This window comes from Megalopta genalis, chromosome 8 (genome assembly GCF_051020955.1).
Source record: "Megalopta genalis isolate 19385.01 chromosome 8, iyMegGena1_principal, whole genome shotgun sequence".
NCBI lineage: Eukaryota > Metazoa > Arthropoda > Insecta > Hymenoptera > Halictidae > Megalopta > Megalopta genalis.
Window position 1 is genome coordinate 9,060,189 of NC_135020.1, and position 15,786 is coordinate 9,075,974.

General features: G+C 44.3%; 3 protein-coding genes across 11 annotated transcripts in view; 1 reads left to right on the plus strand and 2 right to left on the minus strand.

The window, feature by feature from the left end:
* Positions 1 to 1,546: 1,546 nt before the first annotated feature.
* Positions 1,547 to 3,072, plus strand: LOC117227869 (uncharacterized). 3 transcript variants are annotated; one of them, XM_033483414.2, is made up of 3 exons: positions 1,547 to 1,686; positions 2,562 to 2,781; positions 2,852 to 3,072. In XM_033483414.2, the coding sequence occupies exons 2-3, from the start codon at positions 2,563 to 2,565 to the stop codon at positions 2,930 to 2,932; spliced, it is 300 nt and encodes a 99-aa protein (XP_033339305.1). In that variant the 5' UTR covers positions 1,547 to 1,686; position 2,562; the 3' UTR covers positions 2,933 to 3,072. The 3 variants fall into 3 exon arrangements, with proteins under 3 accessions (XP_033339305.1, XP_033339301.1, XP_076380485.1); XM_033483410.2 differs by having other exon boundaries at positions 1,572 to 1,690; XM_076524370.1 differs by lacking the exon at positions 1,547 to 1,686 and having other exon boundaries at positions 2,512 to 2,781.
* Positions 3,073 to 3,627: 555 nt separating this feature from the next.
* alpha-PheRS (phenylalanine--tRNA ligase alpha subunit) lies at positions 3,628 to 6,847 on the minus strand. Of its 3 annotated transcripts, none has more exons than XM_033483406.2 (8): positions 6,431 to 6,846; positions 5,857 to 6,197; positions 5,567 to 5,788; positions 5,377 to 5,492; positions 5,123 to 5,307; positions 4,679 to 5,040; positions 4,504 to 4,605; positions 3,628 to 4,408 (listed from the first exon to the last, which is right to left on the minus strand). In XM_033483406.2, exons 1-8 carry the CDS (start codon positions 6,569 to 6,571, stop codon positions 3,784 to 3,786), a joined length of 2,094 nt encoding a protein of 697 aa, XP_033339297.2. In that variant the 5' UTR covers positions 6,572 to 6,846; the 3' UTR covers positions 3,628 to 3,783. The 3 variants fall into 3 exon arrangements, with proteins under 3 accessions (XP_033339297.2, XP_033339298.2, XP_076380472.1); XM_033483407.2 differs by having other exon boundaries at positions 4,306 to 4,427; positions 6,431 to 6,847; XM_076524357.1 differs by having other exon boundaries at positions 4,306 to 4,408; positions 4,477 to 4,605.
* A 439-nt stretch (positions 6,848 to 7,286) lies between these two features.
* The window catches only part of LOC117227733 (A-type potassium channel modulatory protein KCNIP1), a 38,071-nt gene continuing 29,571 nt past the window's right edge, over positions 7,287 to 15,786 (minus strand). For 3 of the 5 annotated variants that reach the window (XM_033483235.2, XM_033483231.2, XM_033483234.2), the window contains exons 3-7: positions 15,628 to 15,697; positions 15,486 to 15,556; positions 15,025 to 15,297; positions 13,367 to 13,722; positions 7,287 to 13,291 (exon numbers count right to left, since the gene is read on the minus strand). In XM_033483235.2, the coding sequence (XP_033339126.1) occupies positions 13,675 to 13,722; positions 15,025 to 15,297; positions 15,486 to 15,556; positions 15,628 to 15,697 (462 nt within the window). In that variant the 3' untranslated portion in view covers positions 7,287 to 13,291; positions 13,367 to 13,674. Of the gene's footprint in view, positions 13,322 to 13,366; positions 13,723 to 15,024; positions 15,298 to 15,485; positions 15,557 to 15,627; positions 15,698 to 15,786 lie in introns of all 5 variants that reach the window. The other 2 variants (XM_033483232.2, XM_033483233.2) reach the window with 2 other exon arrangements.

A 15,786-nucleotide genomic window follows, 5' to 3' on the forward strand; every position in this document is an offset into this window, starting at 1 on the left:
TACACGTATGACGCGTGAACCGGAAAACGCGGACGTACCGGCGAAAAATTCAGGATACACGCGTGGGCTGTATGAAACCTAACCACACGCAACATGTTTTATCGAACTCCGACAACGCCAGATTCGCGATGTATTTCGCCGAGAAAACGGAAACTCTGCTATAGGCACACGTTTCGAAACGAGCGCGGATCGATGTACGAATTTCAATCTGGAAGAGGACTTCGACGATTTTATACGGTATTTCGAAATATTTCACGAAGGATCGCGCGCGCAAAAATCCGTCCAGCAGAGAGAGAGACAGAGAGAGAGAGAGGGGGGGGGGAGAAATTCCCGGGATTCCTTGCGCGTTTGAACTTTAGAAAAGGCGTTTTCGGTGTGAAAGTCGAGCAGCGACTCGTTTTCGGTGAAACTGTCGCACGGAGACGAGCGGCCGCACGAAATTCCGCAATTATTCGCTTGCAACGCGAAACACGTTTCCACGCGGGACACGTACGTTTCTCGGGCTTTACACCTGAAATTTAACGTTGCGCGACTCTTAACCGATTCTCGGCTCGTAACTCTCGGCGAGGAGCGATTCCCTCGGAACGTGAAAAGTGAAACGGAGTCTCGGTCACTGCTATGCCCTTTATCGAACTTCAATGCTCCGTGCATCTTTCAGACATTAACGCGCCGGGTTGACGCTCCGCGTTCCGATAACGTAATCCTGTCACCGGCGCACGTTTGCGTAAGCAATGCACCGCCGCTAATCGTTTCCCTCGGTAACTCGAGTTCGAACTATCAAATGATGCGTGACCCCGAACGCGTGCGTCTGTGGATATGACGGGCGCCCGACACACTTGATTCGAGCCGCGGTTGCATCGATTGTTACAACGACATTTATCGTATACAATTAATTGTTAATTGTTACAACTGTGCGATTAGATGTATCTGAGAAAAAAAATTCGAATTTTCCGGGGAACATGATTTTTTGGAAAGACGAGGGCCCCGGCGACAAGATTCTCGAGCCCTCTTACACAATTTTAATTAATTCTCATTCGTTTCCGCAGCTCGTCTCAAGGAATTGTCCGGCACACACGCGACTGTACGATACTTTCCAGCCTGTGTCCTTTGTGCAGCAGAGCACATTTTCGGCCGCACCCTGGCAGAAAGCAAGCGAGAGACATTGAAAAGACATGTATATCTCCGGCGAACGACGGAGACGACGAGAGAAGGCAAAGAAAAGGAAAAAACGCTTGAATGGTCTGGAGGCAGGTATCCTCACCCTTGAAACGGTTTAACGAAGGAACAGTGGCCTCGGTCGCGAGCTCTAAGGCCGACAGAAGGACCACAAGCTAGGCAATGGCCAAGAAACGTCGAATGTAACCTCAGAGGCGGCTTACAGTGTCGTGAGCTCACTCTGCACAGTCGCCGGCTATATAAGTAACACTGTAACGGATCTTGAATTCAGTTAGACACGCACAACAGCAATAACTAGATCCTTTCGAGCCGGGTGGTTCGTCGAGTGCCGAGTCCGTTGAGTCGAGTGCCGAGGGACGACGGGTTACGGGTGACCCAGGATCGAACAACGAAGATCCGGGATCCAGACGGGAATTTTCCGGTTCCGGGAGTCACGGACAGCATCCGCGGGGCAACAAGCATCTGATTCTTCGGCATTAGGAACGATCCAAAGGGACCAACTGTCGCATCGTATGTGAGAGAAAGTCACTTTTTGCTTTTTCCTCTTTCGTTTTTCTATATCCAAACCAGCACGTGTAAACCTCGCTTTTCTGTTTTCGACGCCGGAACTACGACCGCCCGGGGTCGAAACGTCGTCGTTCAAGATACATTTATCGGCAGAGTTAAAAGTTGATCGATGTCCCGACGGCGCTGGAAAATGCAATTTTCTAAATAAGTATTAATCTCGTCGGCTCGACTTCTCGCAGCGTCGAGACTGATAAAGCGGTTCGGCGACGATTACTTTCATCAACGACGAAATCGAACATAGAAGAGAGCGAGAGCGAGAGAGAGAGAGAGAGAGAGAGAGAGAGAGAGAGAGAGAGACGGAGAGAGATCATGTTTCGCTTCGGTTCTTTCTGTGTCCCGCGAACAAAACAAACGAAAGAAAGTGTAGTTACACAAGCTCCGTATGGCGCGTGACTTCTAAAGCTGTTTCGGAGGTGTCCGCCGGAATTAGACGTTTACATATTTCTTAGAATATCGTCTACGCTCTGCAGGAAAGAGCGAATCGTACAAGGTAGTGTTCAGGGTGGTCTCCTCTTGCGTATTTGTAAGTCTTGAAGGAAACGAATGTTCTGCAAAATGAAATAGGACGTTATTAGGGATCGGATAAAAAAGCGAGAATGAATATACGAATCGCAGATAGAATGCTCGCGATCATTGACTAAGATCGCGATGAAATATCAAACCACGACGCGACGGTTCTCTGCGGTTCATATGTTTTTCTTTCTGCAAGATCTCACCGAATATCCGTCCCTGTGTGACACGTATAGCACACTCGTATAGCCGGGTTGAATGTTACACATTGTGTCCTTGCAGAGTGCTTTGGAGGTGAAATTTCGCAGGATGAACGCGATCATAGCGATCGTCGTTCTCGCGGGAATCTGCGCGGCCGCTCCTCAGTTTTACTTCCCTTCCGGGGTCGTGTATCCGCATCCTGCCAATCTGTTGACTTCGGCGATAGAAGACACGCTGCCTAACGAGCTGCGAAACGACTTCTACAAGAATCCCAGAATCGCGGCGAAACTCGCCCAAGAATCCTGGTTCCTCAACAAAGAGATGCAGGTAAACTTCGACGAATCGCGCTCGTCGCCTCCGCGCGAATATGTAAATCCGTTTTGTGTTCCCGTTCCAGGTGATCGATCGCGAGACGGACAAAATTCCACGCGACAAGATCTACAATGTCCTGCACAACGCCGGTTTCCTGCGGAAATGATGTTACAAGAATTATACAACAACGAAAACTAGAAGAACGAAAAATTAATTTATTTAGCATTCCTTGTGTCCATCGCTGCGCTTATAAAAATATTTATGTCCATACACGAAACTAGAAGTATTAAACAACTATTCGAAGAATTTCGCGTTGTATGTTCTTAACAATTTCGCCACTGAATAGAAATTGATTGATAGTCTTCGGTATTATCGCGCTACAGCAAGGGAAACCTCGAGATCTTCTTTCAAGTAAACATAACAATTCTGTAAGAAACTACTTCTCTAAATAAATACTTGGTTGTGAGTCATCTAAATTTTTAGTAGTTTGCGTGTTAAAAAGACATATTCAATTGTCTTCATATGAACAAAGTATTGCATAAAGTGTAAAGGGAAGATTGTAAGAGAATTCACCTTTACGAATTGAAATACAATTCGTAACCTTCCAATGGTTAGGCGCCTAGAGTCAGGCAAACCGTTGTACACAGGCACGCATCAGTTGCATATACACTGGCGCACTCTCCGAGCATTGGATCACGCAAAAGCCTAGCAACCGACAATGCTGTTGCTGGCATTCATACACACATACAATCATTGACACAAGTCTGTATCTCCTCATTTGCAACAATGATGCATTCTCACAAACAGCGCATCACGATCTGGAGGAAAAAAAAAGCACAATAGAAAACAAAATAACGCAAATTATATCAATTACAAGTAATCTGTGAATCCTAGATCACTTTTTATATTTTGCTCCTTTCTCTTTTAGTTGTATTAGAGTCAACGGTATCGTACATCTTACGTATAAGAATACAAAATTTGTTGGCAAAATTGTACAGTCCTTTGAATTTATTTGAATTATTCGGACTTTTCCAAGGTATCCAAAAGGATATCAACGAGAGACACGTGCTCGCCCATTATGTAGCGTGACGTCTTGCGAATACCATGAGGCGCATTCGAATGCAACATATTATGCATCTTTTCTAAATAAGAGTCTACTCGATTTGCATATAACACCCCGTTGCTCTCGTAGCGCAACAATTCTGGATTGTATCTTTCGATCACACGATTTAAATATCTCGCTACGTTCACCGCTCCTGATATTTGTTGCGCTCCCGGTAATTGCATTATTGGATCGACTCCGACATCTTTCCAAATGATTGTTAAATGCATATCGACGTTCTCGTTTTTCTCTTGGTATTCTGAACCAAAAGTTAAAAGATTTTTTGGGCAATCTTGAACTGTCGAGTGCACAAATGTTTGTACAAATATTTTAATATAGGGTTTCACGATGCGAAGCAACGGTTCCAGGAACTTCATTGGATGTTTCGGATCGCAAAAGACTATAAGTTTTTGTTTTTCGAATATTCCTGTACACTCAAACGCACAAGGCACGGTTTCATGCTTTGCCGATTCTTGCAGAGTGGATTTCTCCTGTTTTTGGTCATCGGACCTCTTCTTCTGCAAAGGCATATTACTGATCCTATAAACAAAATTTTATTCTTCTCCACGGTTTGTGTGAATAATTTCTGTATGCTTTGATATAAATACCTTAATAGTGTTTAGAAAAATATTTACTTGTTTAATCGACAAATAGGATTGTTATAAACCATTTCCATATCCACTTTCGATCCAACTAAATCTCGTATATTATTTATTCCGTATTTAATCATAGTCGGCCTGTAAAAAGTATTAACTTTTCTGTACTACTTTTGCCCAAAAATAAAGAAAACAATTGCTAGCGTTACTTTACCTTTCTAAAGACAATCCCCAAGCAATTACGCGTACGTTGCTGGGTAAACCCATCGGTAACAGCATTTCTGGTCGGAACATTCCGCTGTTACCAATTTCTATCCATTTTTGTAAACCATTATGGTAACAGAAAATTTCCATGCTCGGCTCGGTATATGGATTATACGCAGGTTTAAATTCGAGTTGCGTGATTCCAAGCTTCTTGAAAAATTCGTACAGTACACCTATCAAGTCACCCAGTGTAAGATTGTAATCAGCAACTACGCCTTCGATCTGGTGAAATTCTGCAAGATGCGTGGCATCCAATGTTTCATTACGAAATACTCTATCGATGCTGAAATATTTCACTGGTTTAAATTCGCCCTGAAATTCATTTGTATGCCCTGTTCATAATATTCTATCAAAATATTCAACGAACACATAGTCATCATACACTTTTCATTACCGTTTCCATTAGCTTGTAGAGCATCCTAGCACTGACAGCAGTTGTATGAGTACGAAGGAGATTTTTCTGTGCTTCCTCCAATTTCCAGTTGTAACGATAACCTATAGACCCGTATCCTCCCTCACTATGTACTTTTTTCACTTTTTCTAAATAATCTTCTGGGAAATTTGTAGTGCGAGATGGTTCTAAAATGAAACATCAATACTTAGTTATTAATAATAGAATCGAAGAAGTAAATATATTGACAGAAATACCAGATATGAAAAAGGTATCATGAGAGTCCCTAGCTGGGTGTTGCTGAGGTTGAAACAGAGCATCAAAGTTCCAGAAAGAGCTCTCAACAAAATTGTTTGTTGGCATTTCTGTGAAACTGGAAAATGAAAAGTAAAAATGTTACTAATTAGAATAAATTGAAGTATTTATTTTCTTGTATTTCTTTCTTACCCCATTTCAAGGAATATTTTCCTAAATTCGCTTCTAACTTTTAACAGAGGGTGCAAATGACCTACATCAAGAGCAGAGCCCATTGCTGAAAAATTATATGGCTTGAACTTCTTAGTTTTCCAAGCACCGCTCATTATCATGTCTGCAGTCAGCTCTGTTTCCAACTTTTCAACTTTTGTCGTAAAATTTGGACCTTTCCCCACTGAGATCGACTTTATAACACTGTTGGGAATAAAACAGTTTATACATGTCTAAACCGATAAAAAGAGGTGATCCAATAAGATACATACACTTCTTGAATGAGTTTTCTTTTCTTATAATCATTTTTAAGACGATCAGTCAGACTTTCTAAATCTTTTAGATGATTCTGCGTCGTATCCTCGATAGATTCTACTTTCTTTTTTATAATAGCTGTACCACTGCTTTTGTCAATTTCAACCCAACCAGCCTGCAATGCTTTCGAAAATCCAATTTTTGCAAATGGAACTCTTTGCATGATTTCAGGTTGAGGTACTCCATCGTCGGGAATAGCATTATACACTGCTGCTTCATGACTCCCATGATCTACCACGTGCTGACCTTCCGATGTTAATTCCCACTTTTTCTCGTTTATTTGCTGCGATGTAATTAACTGTAAAACACGTTTTGAATTAACAAAATTGACGTGGAAACAATTTTCTGACAGAAATCGTATACTAATAGAAAGCTTTTAGGGTTATGATGACATTTACACATTCGTCTTTGTATACGATTAACATACAAATTCTTAAACAATATTTTTAAATATTAATAATAACTTTCGATAAAGATGTCTGTAAATTAATACAACGTGTAAAATTCTAGAAGATAATCTGTTACACTTACATCACCGATTGATTCCAGGCTTTTAATCGCTCCGATTATTTTCTGATGATTTTCTTTAAAAATATCCGCAAGAGTCAGAGAACTGACTTTCCCGTGTTCGGCTAAATAATCTAGAATTTGGTCGCTCAATTGTTTTGCCATTTTTTAAAAGAGAATTATGTACTGCATCAAACGCAACCGGCAAATGGACACGTGAGCCAACTACAGAATCACGGTGTCATCACTGCTGTCATCATTGTTTCAGTATCACACAAAACGTTGTTATGGTTTAATATTTTCACACCATTATTTGACACTCGATTAACTGGCTCTGTTTGATTTCAATATATGTAATTGCAGTTCTAATCCACTGTCAGTCTGCATTTGTATTATTGAAAATAAGAAGACCAGATGATTTATATCACTTTCCCCGTAAGATACAATGTAAAATCTGATACGAATTACTTGCTGTGTAAAATATAAAAATAGCGCCATCATACGTAGTGGTGAAACGCTCAAATTGGGAGACAAAATTACCAACAGCTGATTTTGATCAACGGTTTCGATATATTACCGTCATGTGTAATAGCGCTATTTTTATAGGTTTTGAATTTTGAACGTTACTTAAACGTTGCAATTTTCAACGATATTTGCAGATATTTGATGTTCGAGCATGAAATGTAAAATTGGTTAGAAGTAATCGATCCTAGCTGAAATAAACAAAAAAGGAATATAGGTATGTTGGTATGGATAGAGGGATCTTTTCTGGATTTTCCAACGTTTCATATTTTAAAATGCTTTATATCTTAAATGGCTGTTTTAGAGGTTGTGTCTGGGAGCGTCGAATGTCGGAAAATGATCAAATCACACGGACGGATAACAGTAACGATATATTCCTCTTTTATTCTTCTGAATTTACAATTCAGCTGCCGCGAGATACAAGTTGTCGACGCGAGGCGAGCATCTGGCCTAAAGATATAATTTCCGCTGGGCGAATACGCGGTTCTCGTCGGTAACAATCCATCGATCCATCGATCCAACGATCCAACGAGAAAAAGCCGGACGCGGTCGCGGTCCAACGAGAAAATCTAATGCCCCTGCTAACATTTAGAGAACGTTTCTCGATTTGGTTCGAAAATAAATGCAACCGGCGATGGCGGAAAGAAGAAAAGATCGAGCGAAAAGGAAAGTGATTCTTGCAGCACTCGGACTGTCCTCTATCGATCGATCATTATTGGACCGTGATCGTTTATCGGAACTCAAAAGTGTTGCAGAGTGAATTGCGTTCTAGAAACTTTGGTGATCACGAGAGATCTAAGGCAGATCTTTCGATCATCGATCTTCGATTATGGTGACCCGTGTGTTTGTCTTACGAAGATCGTACACAGTGAACTGTTTGGTCGACGAATCGCGTGCGGCAAAGAATTAGAATGATTTCAAACGGCTGCGCTTGTTCTCTTGTGCAAGCTCGATTAACGTGGACGTGGCTGACGAATGAGTTTCGCGTGCAGAACCTTCTGTTTCGGCGGCGAGAGAGATATTATATTTGGCAGTACGGGACTCGATTAACTGTGTACAGTGTACACTCTGCGCAGAGCATTAGACGCGTTCCATCGTCGAGGTATTCGACCGGCGATACCGAAACATTCGCTAAAGATTTCATGCTTCCAGCGGTCCCGAACTACATACAGGGTGTCCCGAAAATGTCTCGCAATCCATGGGAGGTTCCTGAGGTCATTTGAAGCAACTTTCTCCTTTGCGAAAATTTTCCCCGAGGTTTCGTTTACGAATTATCAACGAAAAACACTGACCAATAAGAGGCGAGCTCGGCTGGCGCGCGGCGGCCCAGCCAACTAGCGCGCGAAGCCCAGCTCCGCTCATTGGCTCGGCCGTCTCGCGCCAAATGATCTCGCCTCTGATTGGTCACTGTTTTTCGTCAATAACTCGTAAACGAAACCGCGGATTGCATTTTTGCTAAGGAAAAAGTTGCTTTAAATTACCTTAGGAATCTCCACGTTCGTCATCGCAACGGAACAATGAAAACGATGCTCGTGCTTACAGACTAGTGCGGGCGTGTGCGCAAAAAACAGAAGAAAGTGTTCGAAATTGATATATTAACGATATCTCTAGTTCATTAGATAGTTGTTTCTCGGAACGATGACTTTAAGCTGGAAGAATCGCGAGCTCGATTGTTTCGCGTCTCATTGCCAGCCGAATACTTCGACGACACGACAGACCGTATATATGTACACGTACGCAGGGACGATTGCTTCCTAATCACTAAGGTTTCGTCATAAAAAAGTGCCTCTAAGCTTAACAATTCGTATCGCATCTGGCTACTGTCGTACTATGGCTACCCGACACGACGACACAACGACACCGACCATACGACGACACACAACACACGACATAACGTTCCGCGACACGCTACTCGACTACCGTTAACAAAGTTTTGATTCGTTCTTACTCGCGCGCGCGCACACATCGTTGTGACGCGTTCCGAATGAAATTGCACGCTAATGTAAATACACCAGAGTCGTCTGTGCGTCGTCTATCCGTCCGTTCGTCGGGATCTCGTCTAATCGGCGAGATCGAGAGTCTCCGTGTGTGTGTGTGTCTATTCTACGCGCTCAATCGATCGTAACAATGGAATCGAACACGAATCCGACAATGAAATGGATTCGATGTGGAAGTTACGTTTCACATAGGGCTGGCTCTAGTCTCCGATTGAAATTACGATCTACGAGAACCTCTAACGTTCGATCAATTGACTAGGTTCCTTCTCAGATTTACAACTACGCACATTTTCGCTTCTAACAACAAGTATACTAACAAGTATACTCCTTATGCTACGCTCGGTCCGGAAAATCGTCGCGATCGTTTCTCGCGATCGTCTTTCCCTCGTTAGCGTCGCGTCCCGCCGTTCCTCTTTCACGCGAATTTTACAAAAGAGATCTTCACGAAAGATCTCGGCGAACGAGGGAACACTTCCGGTCCGAGCAGGATCTTTTTCTAGCCTACACGCGACCCGTTGGCTCGCGTATTTGATTTCTAATATTTTTCTAAACACGTCGGAGGGTTAGAGAGGGTCGCTAAAAGACCTCGAATTGCGCGGCGGCTGCACAGAACATTCGAACACGAACGACCGACCAACAAGCACGCACGATATGTATTCTAAATTACCGATTACTGGACTGTGTGGATCTTGATGCGCCTACAAAATCAAAATGTACGTACAAAATACAACGGAAACGAACGGCCTCAGTTTGCCCTACAAGATATTTACACAAGTCCCCCTCCGATCGACGTTCTCTACGCGAGCGTAGGTTATGTCAAGGTGCGAACCTCTTTGTTTTTGTTTTTTTTTCTACGCGAACATCATCCACGCGTTTCGCCGATTACCCGAGGAACAAGCCGCATCGTATGGCTCACCTACGAAAATATCGATTATTTTTATCTTGCCTCTCTCTCTCTCTCTCTCTCTCTCTCTCTCTCCTCCTTCTTCTCTTTCTCGGTGTCCAAATTTTTCGTCGCTAGTACCCTAATCGCATATGTACCTTCTGCTCTGTAGTCACTTTTTTTTTTCTTGTTGAACAGGGACCTTTTCTCGCGTGTTTCGTCTCTACGTGCCCACCGCACGCCAGAAGTAACGTTAAACAACGGAACAACAAATTCTTGGAAGCTTCTTCGACTTAACTCTGGCAACGCTCTCTCTCTCTTTTCTCTCTCTCTCTCTCTCTCTCCCTCTCTCTCTCTCTTGCCCTCTATCGCTTCTTCGTTCAACGAACGATCTTCCAAATTTGTGAACACTATGCAAGCTTTTTAGTTTTACCGCCAGATCTTGGCAGAGGTAAGTCGACGGAACGTTTCCGCGTTTCCTTCATCGCTTGGGTAGAAAAAGTTTGTAATATAACATTCGTTGTTTTGCCGTCTAGGGTCCTCTTGTTTCACTTTTTTTCCATAGAAAACATATAAAAATTGTGTAACGCTCGATCGATTACGCAACGCGGAGCCACCGGAAATATCGACGCCTATGATTTTCGCTTCCGGTTCTGTCACCGACCACAATTCGGTTCCGTCGGGGGAAATGTACAACATTGAAAACTGAATCTTTCTCCGGTTTCAATTAACCAGCGGCGACCGATTCAGCCGTCTCGGCTCCCAGGACGACGACTCGAGACTGCAGATATTTATGGTAAATATGCATCATGGATTATGCGATTTTTTCAACTGGAAAAATTAAATTCTCTAGGTTCACGTGCTTTCATCTGTTTTAGGAACAACGATCAACGGTTCAACCTTTTCTTTTTTTCTCTCCTGAATCCGTGGTTCGTGAAGAGATCGGAGAAACCATTTGAGAACGCTACGGAAAATCATCGGCTAACGTGTTTCCGGTCGACGGATTCGATCGTATCGCGGCCAGCGATGGGAACGATACTCGTCCGACATCATGGAATGTCGTGTGGCATATATGGTGTTGTGTCCAATCAATGACCAATCAATTGAATCTCGAATTTCAGTTCTCGTTATTGCGGCACCCTGTATAATACGCTCTCGTCGTTCGAGTACAGTTTAAATAGAGCTTTCTGTATATAATCGTTATTAGAATAATTAAAGCACTTCGTTTTGGGAAATACACCTCCGCCCCGTATTGCTTAGGATTACTTACGATTAGAAGTACACCGTTCGCCGTCGTTCGGTGAATAATCGTGTTTTATCGTAACGATAATATTAAATGTAATTGACAGAGCCGATTATCTGTCCCATCGTCGGCTAGAAACGCGTCCGAGATAAATCGAACAAACAGAAAATTCGTAGGAATCCTTCCGATAATCAGTGTGTGTGTGTCCATATGCCATTGAAAAATGCGGAATATAGAAGCTGGTCGAAAAATACGAATACGCATCGGTCGGACTAAAACCGTAACACGCGCGGAGATTCGTTTCGCGATCACGTTTTGTACGATATCCCTAAATCGGCTAGAAGATCGCGCGCTAATGTGAGATCCATACTGGCTACGGGTTGCCATAGGCACGCGCCTGGCAACCGGCTACCAAATGACACCGTCCCGTCCGCCAGCGACGCGACCGGACGCGAGGACAGTGCTACGCTGACGGTCGAGACGACAACTATCCTAAGACGACCACCGTGATTCGGCTCCACTCCGTCTCGGGGCTCGAAACAATTACAGAAAATCTCCGGCGATTCGCGAGGTGAGACCCATGGACGTCCCGCGTCGCTTTACGGTTCGAACGCGTATTACTCTCGCTCCTTGTCTCGCGTTCCGAAACGACTGTTCTCGGTCGCATAGTTCTCTCTCTCTCGAGTCATAGGTGGGCCAGCGAACGTCACCCGGTCGCCCGAAAGTCTAACCTAACGCTAGGGATTCGATAACACCCGACATTAATCTCTAGAGAAACTATAAATAAAGTCGAACGAAAACTATCCCGGCGAGCGCGCTCGTTACCTTAATTATTGCGATTTGGTGTTCTGATTGCCAGGTGAGCGATAACAGGATCCTAATCCACGAGGACTATAGTTAACACCAAATAAAAAGGAACCTGTTACGCGCATCTCGTTCCGTTAACGCTTCGATTCACGGTCCCTGCTGCTCCGCTCGATTATGTTCACTCGTGAACCAATGAACGAGTTCGGTTGTCGACATTTCTCAGGGACCTTCTTATTTGGCGTCAGGTTTAGTACCGATTACACCGTCGACGCGTCGACGGCCGCTATATGCGCTTTCCCGACGGCCGTCGAAGCGTCAACGTCCAGGAGTATTCGTTCGTTTAACGATCGATGCCTTAGAAAAGTTGATTCTCGGTTCGCTTACGGCTTAAAACGCCTACGGATATATTCCCTAGAAAGTCGGGGGCCCCTGGTACCAAGGCTTCTCGACGATAACGGCGCACACCGTTCTCGTATACTACCGCCTCGAATCGTCGATCGACGAAAACGACGATTTCCTGTAATTAATTCGCGGAACGATTGTCGTTGAAAGAAAATCGAATACGTTTCCCTGCTACCCCACGCTGCGATTCACCGAGTCGGTTCGCGACGCCCCTGCACGTTGATTACGCGGTATACAACGACGATAGGCTGGTTCTGCGCCCCTGGGAGTCGATTACCCCGTATACAGCTGTGCTGAGTCAGTTCTGCGCCCCCCGCGGCTTGATTAACCGGTATACAGCGGCGAGATCGGGCAGTTCTGTGTCCCTGTGAGTCGATTACCCTGCATACAAATTCTGTGCCGGCGCCTATGACGGCTCTATGTCGGTCCTATGCCTGCAAAGCGCATTTGTTATACGCCGTTCCTTACAACTCCCGTTTGTAACGGTATCTCCAAAGACAGTTTCACAGCGAAAATCAGAAGAATATCGAACTCGTGTAATAGATGCAACTTCGCGCATGGTACCGACCCGGTTCTTCCGCCAATCACGATCTATCGTGCTAGGAGATTAATACGTTGATTCCGGAGGTGGAAGATTCGTTAGAAAGGGAAATATAGATATCTGCCACCTACGGATCCACGGTGTGACTCTGTTCGAATTTGTCGTGACTCGACGTCGCGCAACGACGCTCCCACGTGAAATACTCTCCGCTGTGATTTGGCACGCAATTCGCGTAGAAACAGACGTTTTCTTTTCCAGAAGATTATCCAGTCCTCGAGTACACGATAGTCTCTTGTTCGGCGACTTTATGGAACACGATGGTACATCGAATATATCCTCGGGGATGTTCCCTTGGAACCATATCGATTTGCTTTGTTTCTCGATTTCGCTTCGTTAGATCGCATCCCTCGGCAGTTTGACGAGAAGAATCGTATTCTTGAACCCGCAAGATTGAAATCCCCCGCTCGTCGTGGATGTTCGGAGTCGCGGCCTGGAAACGGTCGGGGCCGTTTAATCGAGCCTTGGTAAAAAAAGAGAAAAGTGTAACGTTCGAGGAGAGGCATACTTAAGTGGCAGCAATTACCCTCAGCAAAAGAGCGGAGCCTCCGGCTGATTCCACCAGTGAGCCGCGAGAAGCATGTACAGTTCCTGGTCTTGAACTGTGTACCCCGGAGGCGGCTGCGAAGGCAAAGGCGGTGGGATCGGTGGCAGCAAAGAGTAGGACGGCGGCGGTGGCGAAGGCGACTGAGACTGCGAGAAGGTGGTTGTCGTGGTGGAGAGCGGCGTTACAGGTGTGGCAAGTGTGACCGGTGTGATCGGCGAGATCGGCGACGTCGTGCTCACTGCCAGAGGAGGCTCTTCCTTCGCCGGAGATCAGAGCGCGCAATCGAACATTGCCAGCGATCGAGTGATCACGTCGTCCTGCAACACAAACATCCTTGGTGATCGAGCAGCCGTTCCGATGAAGCAGTTACCAATATATATCAAAAGATGATCGATCGTGCAATTTATCGTGCGCATTTTCATGAAAAAATGACTGTATTGTTAGCGTGATCGCACAACGCACAGTTCGGACTGTAAAGCAAGCAATGCTTCAAAGGGTACAGCCGAATAAGATGATCAAATGTGACCCCTATCCAAATTGATTTTTGTTTAGACTGTAGATCATTCGATATACCGCTCAAAGAAAAACCTCTCGGCCACGTTTCAAGTCAGCAACATCGCCATAAAGCTGTTAAATTGAATTGACAACATGCTCTATTTTTCCTGTTCTGCCCAACACAATGAGAGATTATGAAAAAATGCATGCATTTCCTACCTAACGGGGCACAATGCTCTGAATTTTGTCAGAATTTTCAGTTGCAAAATCAATTGTTCAAAATATCTGGAAACGTAAATATGCTGATTTTACATTGAAGCTCTCAAGGCGTCACATATTTATATTCTTATAATAGTAGTTATATAATAGTAGTATAAAGAAACGTTTCATGCAGAAATGCATCTGAGAGTTATTTCGGTGAATTATTTAATTCAACGGTTTTCTGAATAGCGCCGAATAGCATTAATTATGATTCCGTCGCAACATTTGAACTAATATAATTATCAGGTCATTTCATTGAATACAGAAGTGATTTATATAATATATATATATATATATATATATATATATATATATATATATATATAATATAATATTATATAATAATATAATAGTATATATATAGTATAGTATAGTATAATAATATTATATATTATAAAATACTTCCAAAATGAACAAAATTCGGTGTTGGCAGTGCCCTGATAAGTAGAAGATTCGTGAATTTTGTCAAGAAATAGCGGACTTGAAACTTGGCCAAGAGGTATTCCATCGAGTTGTATACCGAATGGACTTAAACAAAAATCAATTTGGTTAGGGGACACATTCGACCCCATCTTGCCGGGCCGTACCCCCTTCGAGTTAGTACGTAACGCGGTACACCTACACGATCGTTGATCATGTACAATAGACAGCCCCGGGGTTCGATCGCTTTTGGAGAGAATGCTGTACGTAAAACGGTACCCACGGACCGAAGCACCGGGTATTATAGGCTCCGCATGACAAACGACCGGCAATAAGCTCGGATTGGAATGGGTTCCGCGAAAACCCTAAGGGAGGACAGAATCTCGGAGACGCCACGCCGCGCCGCGCCTCGTAGATCGAAGGAAGACGTCGCTCGTCCGTACCTTCAAACAGCTCTCGATAAATTCCTCGATCGTTATTACGCCGTCCTGGTTCAGATCTAGCTTCTTGAACACCCTGTCCAGCTGTTCCCTAGCTTTCCTCTCCTCCTCGGCGTGATGCCGCCTACCCATCAGCTCGTGCACCGCTGTTACAACTTCACCTAGCTCGCTTCTGGTGATGCAACCGTCCCCGTTGATGTCGTACAATTTGAACGTCCACCGTAGCTTCTCGTAGATGCTGCCGCGCAGCAACGTCGACAGGGTCACTAGCAGATCCTGCAGCGGGGGAGAGAATCAGCTTATCTAAATCAATTCTCGATTTCATTCCGTTCGCATTTCGTTCGCATTTCATTTCATTTCATTTACGGTGGTTTCGAATTTCTATAGATTTCGAGCATTCTCCCCAGAGTCCCTGCCGCGAGAGCGTCTAGAGAATCGTGAAAGATCCGTTTAGAGTGAATTACCCTGAAGCTGATGGCGCCGTTGCAGTTCACATCGAACGCCTTGAACACGTAATGGGCGTAGAGGCTGGAGTCTGGAATTCGTACGGGGTCGCCGTTAACTAATTACGCAACAAACGCTGGTCTTTATTTAATTGGAACTCACTGCCATGGGGGAAGAACTTCGCGTAGATGTCCTTGAACGAGTCTTCGTGCACAACGCCCTCCGGACACTCCTGAAACCGACAAGTCGACCGGTATCATCAATCATCCGTCGGAACCGTTGCGCGGATCTTTGGTCGATTCGTCACCGCTAATATACAGG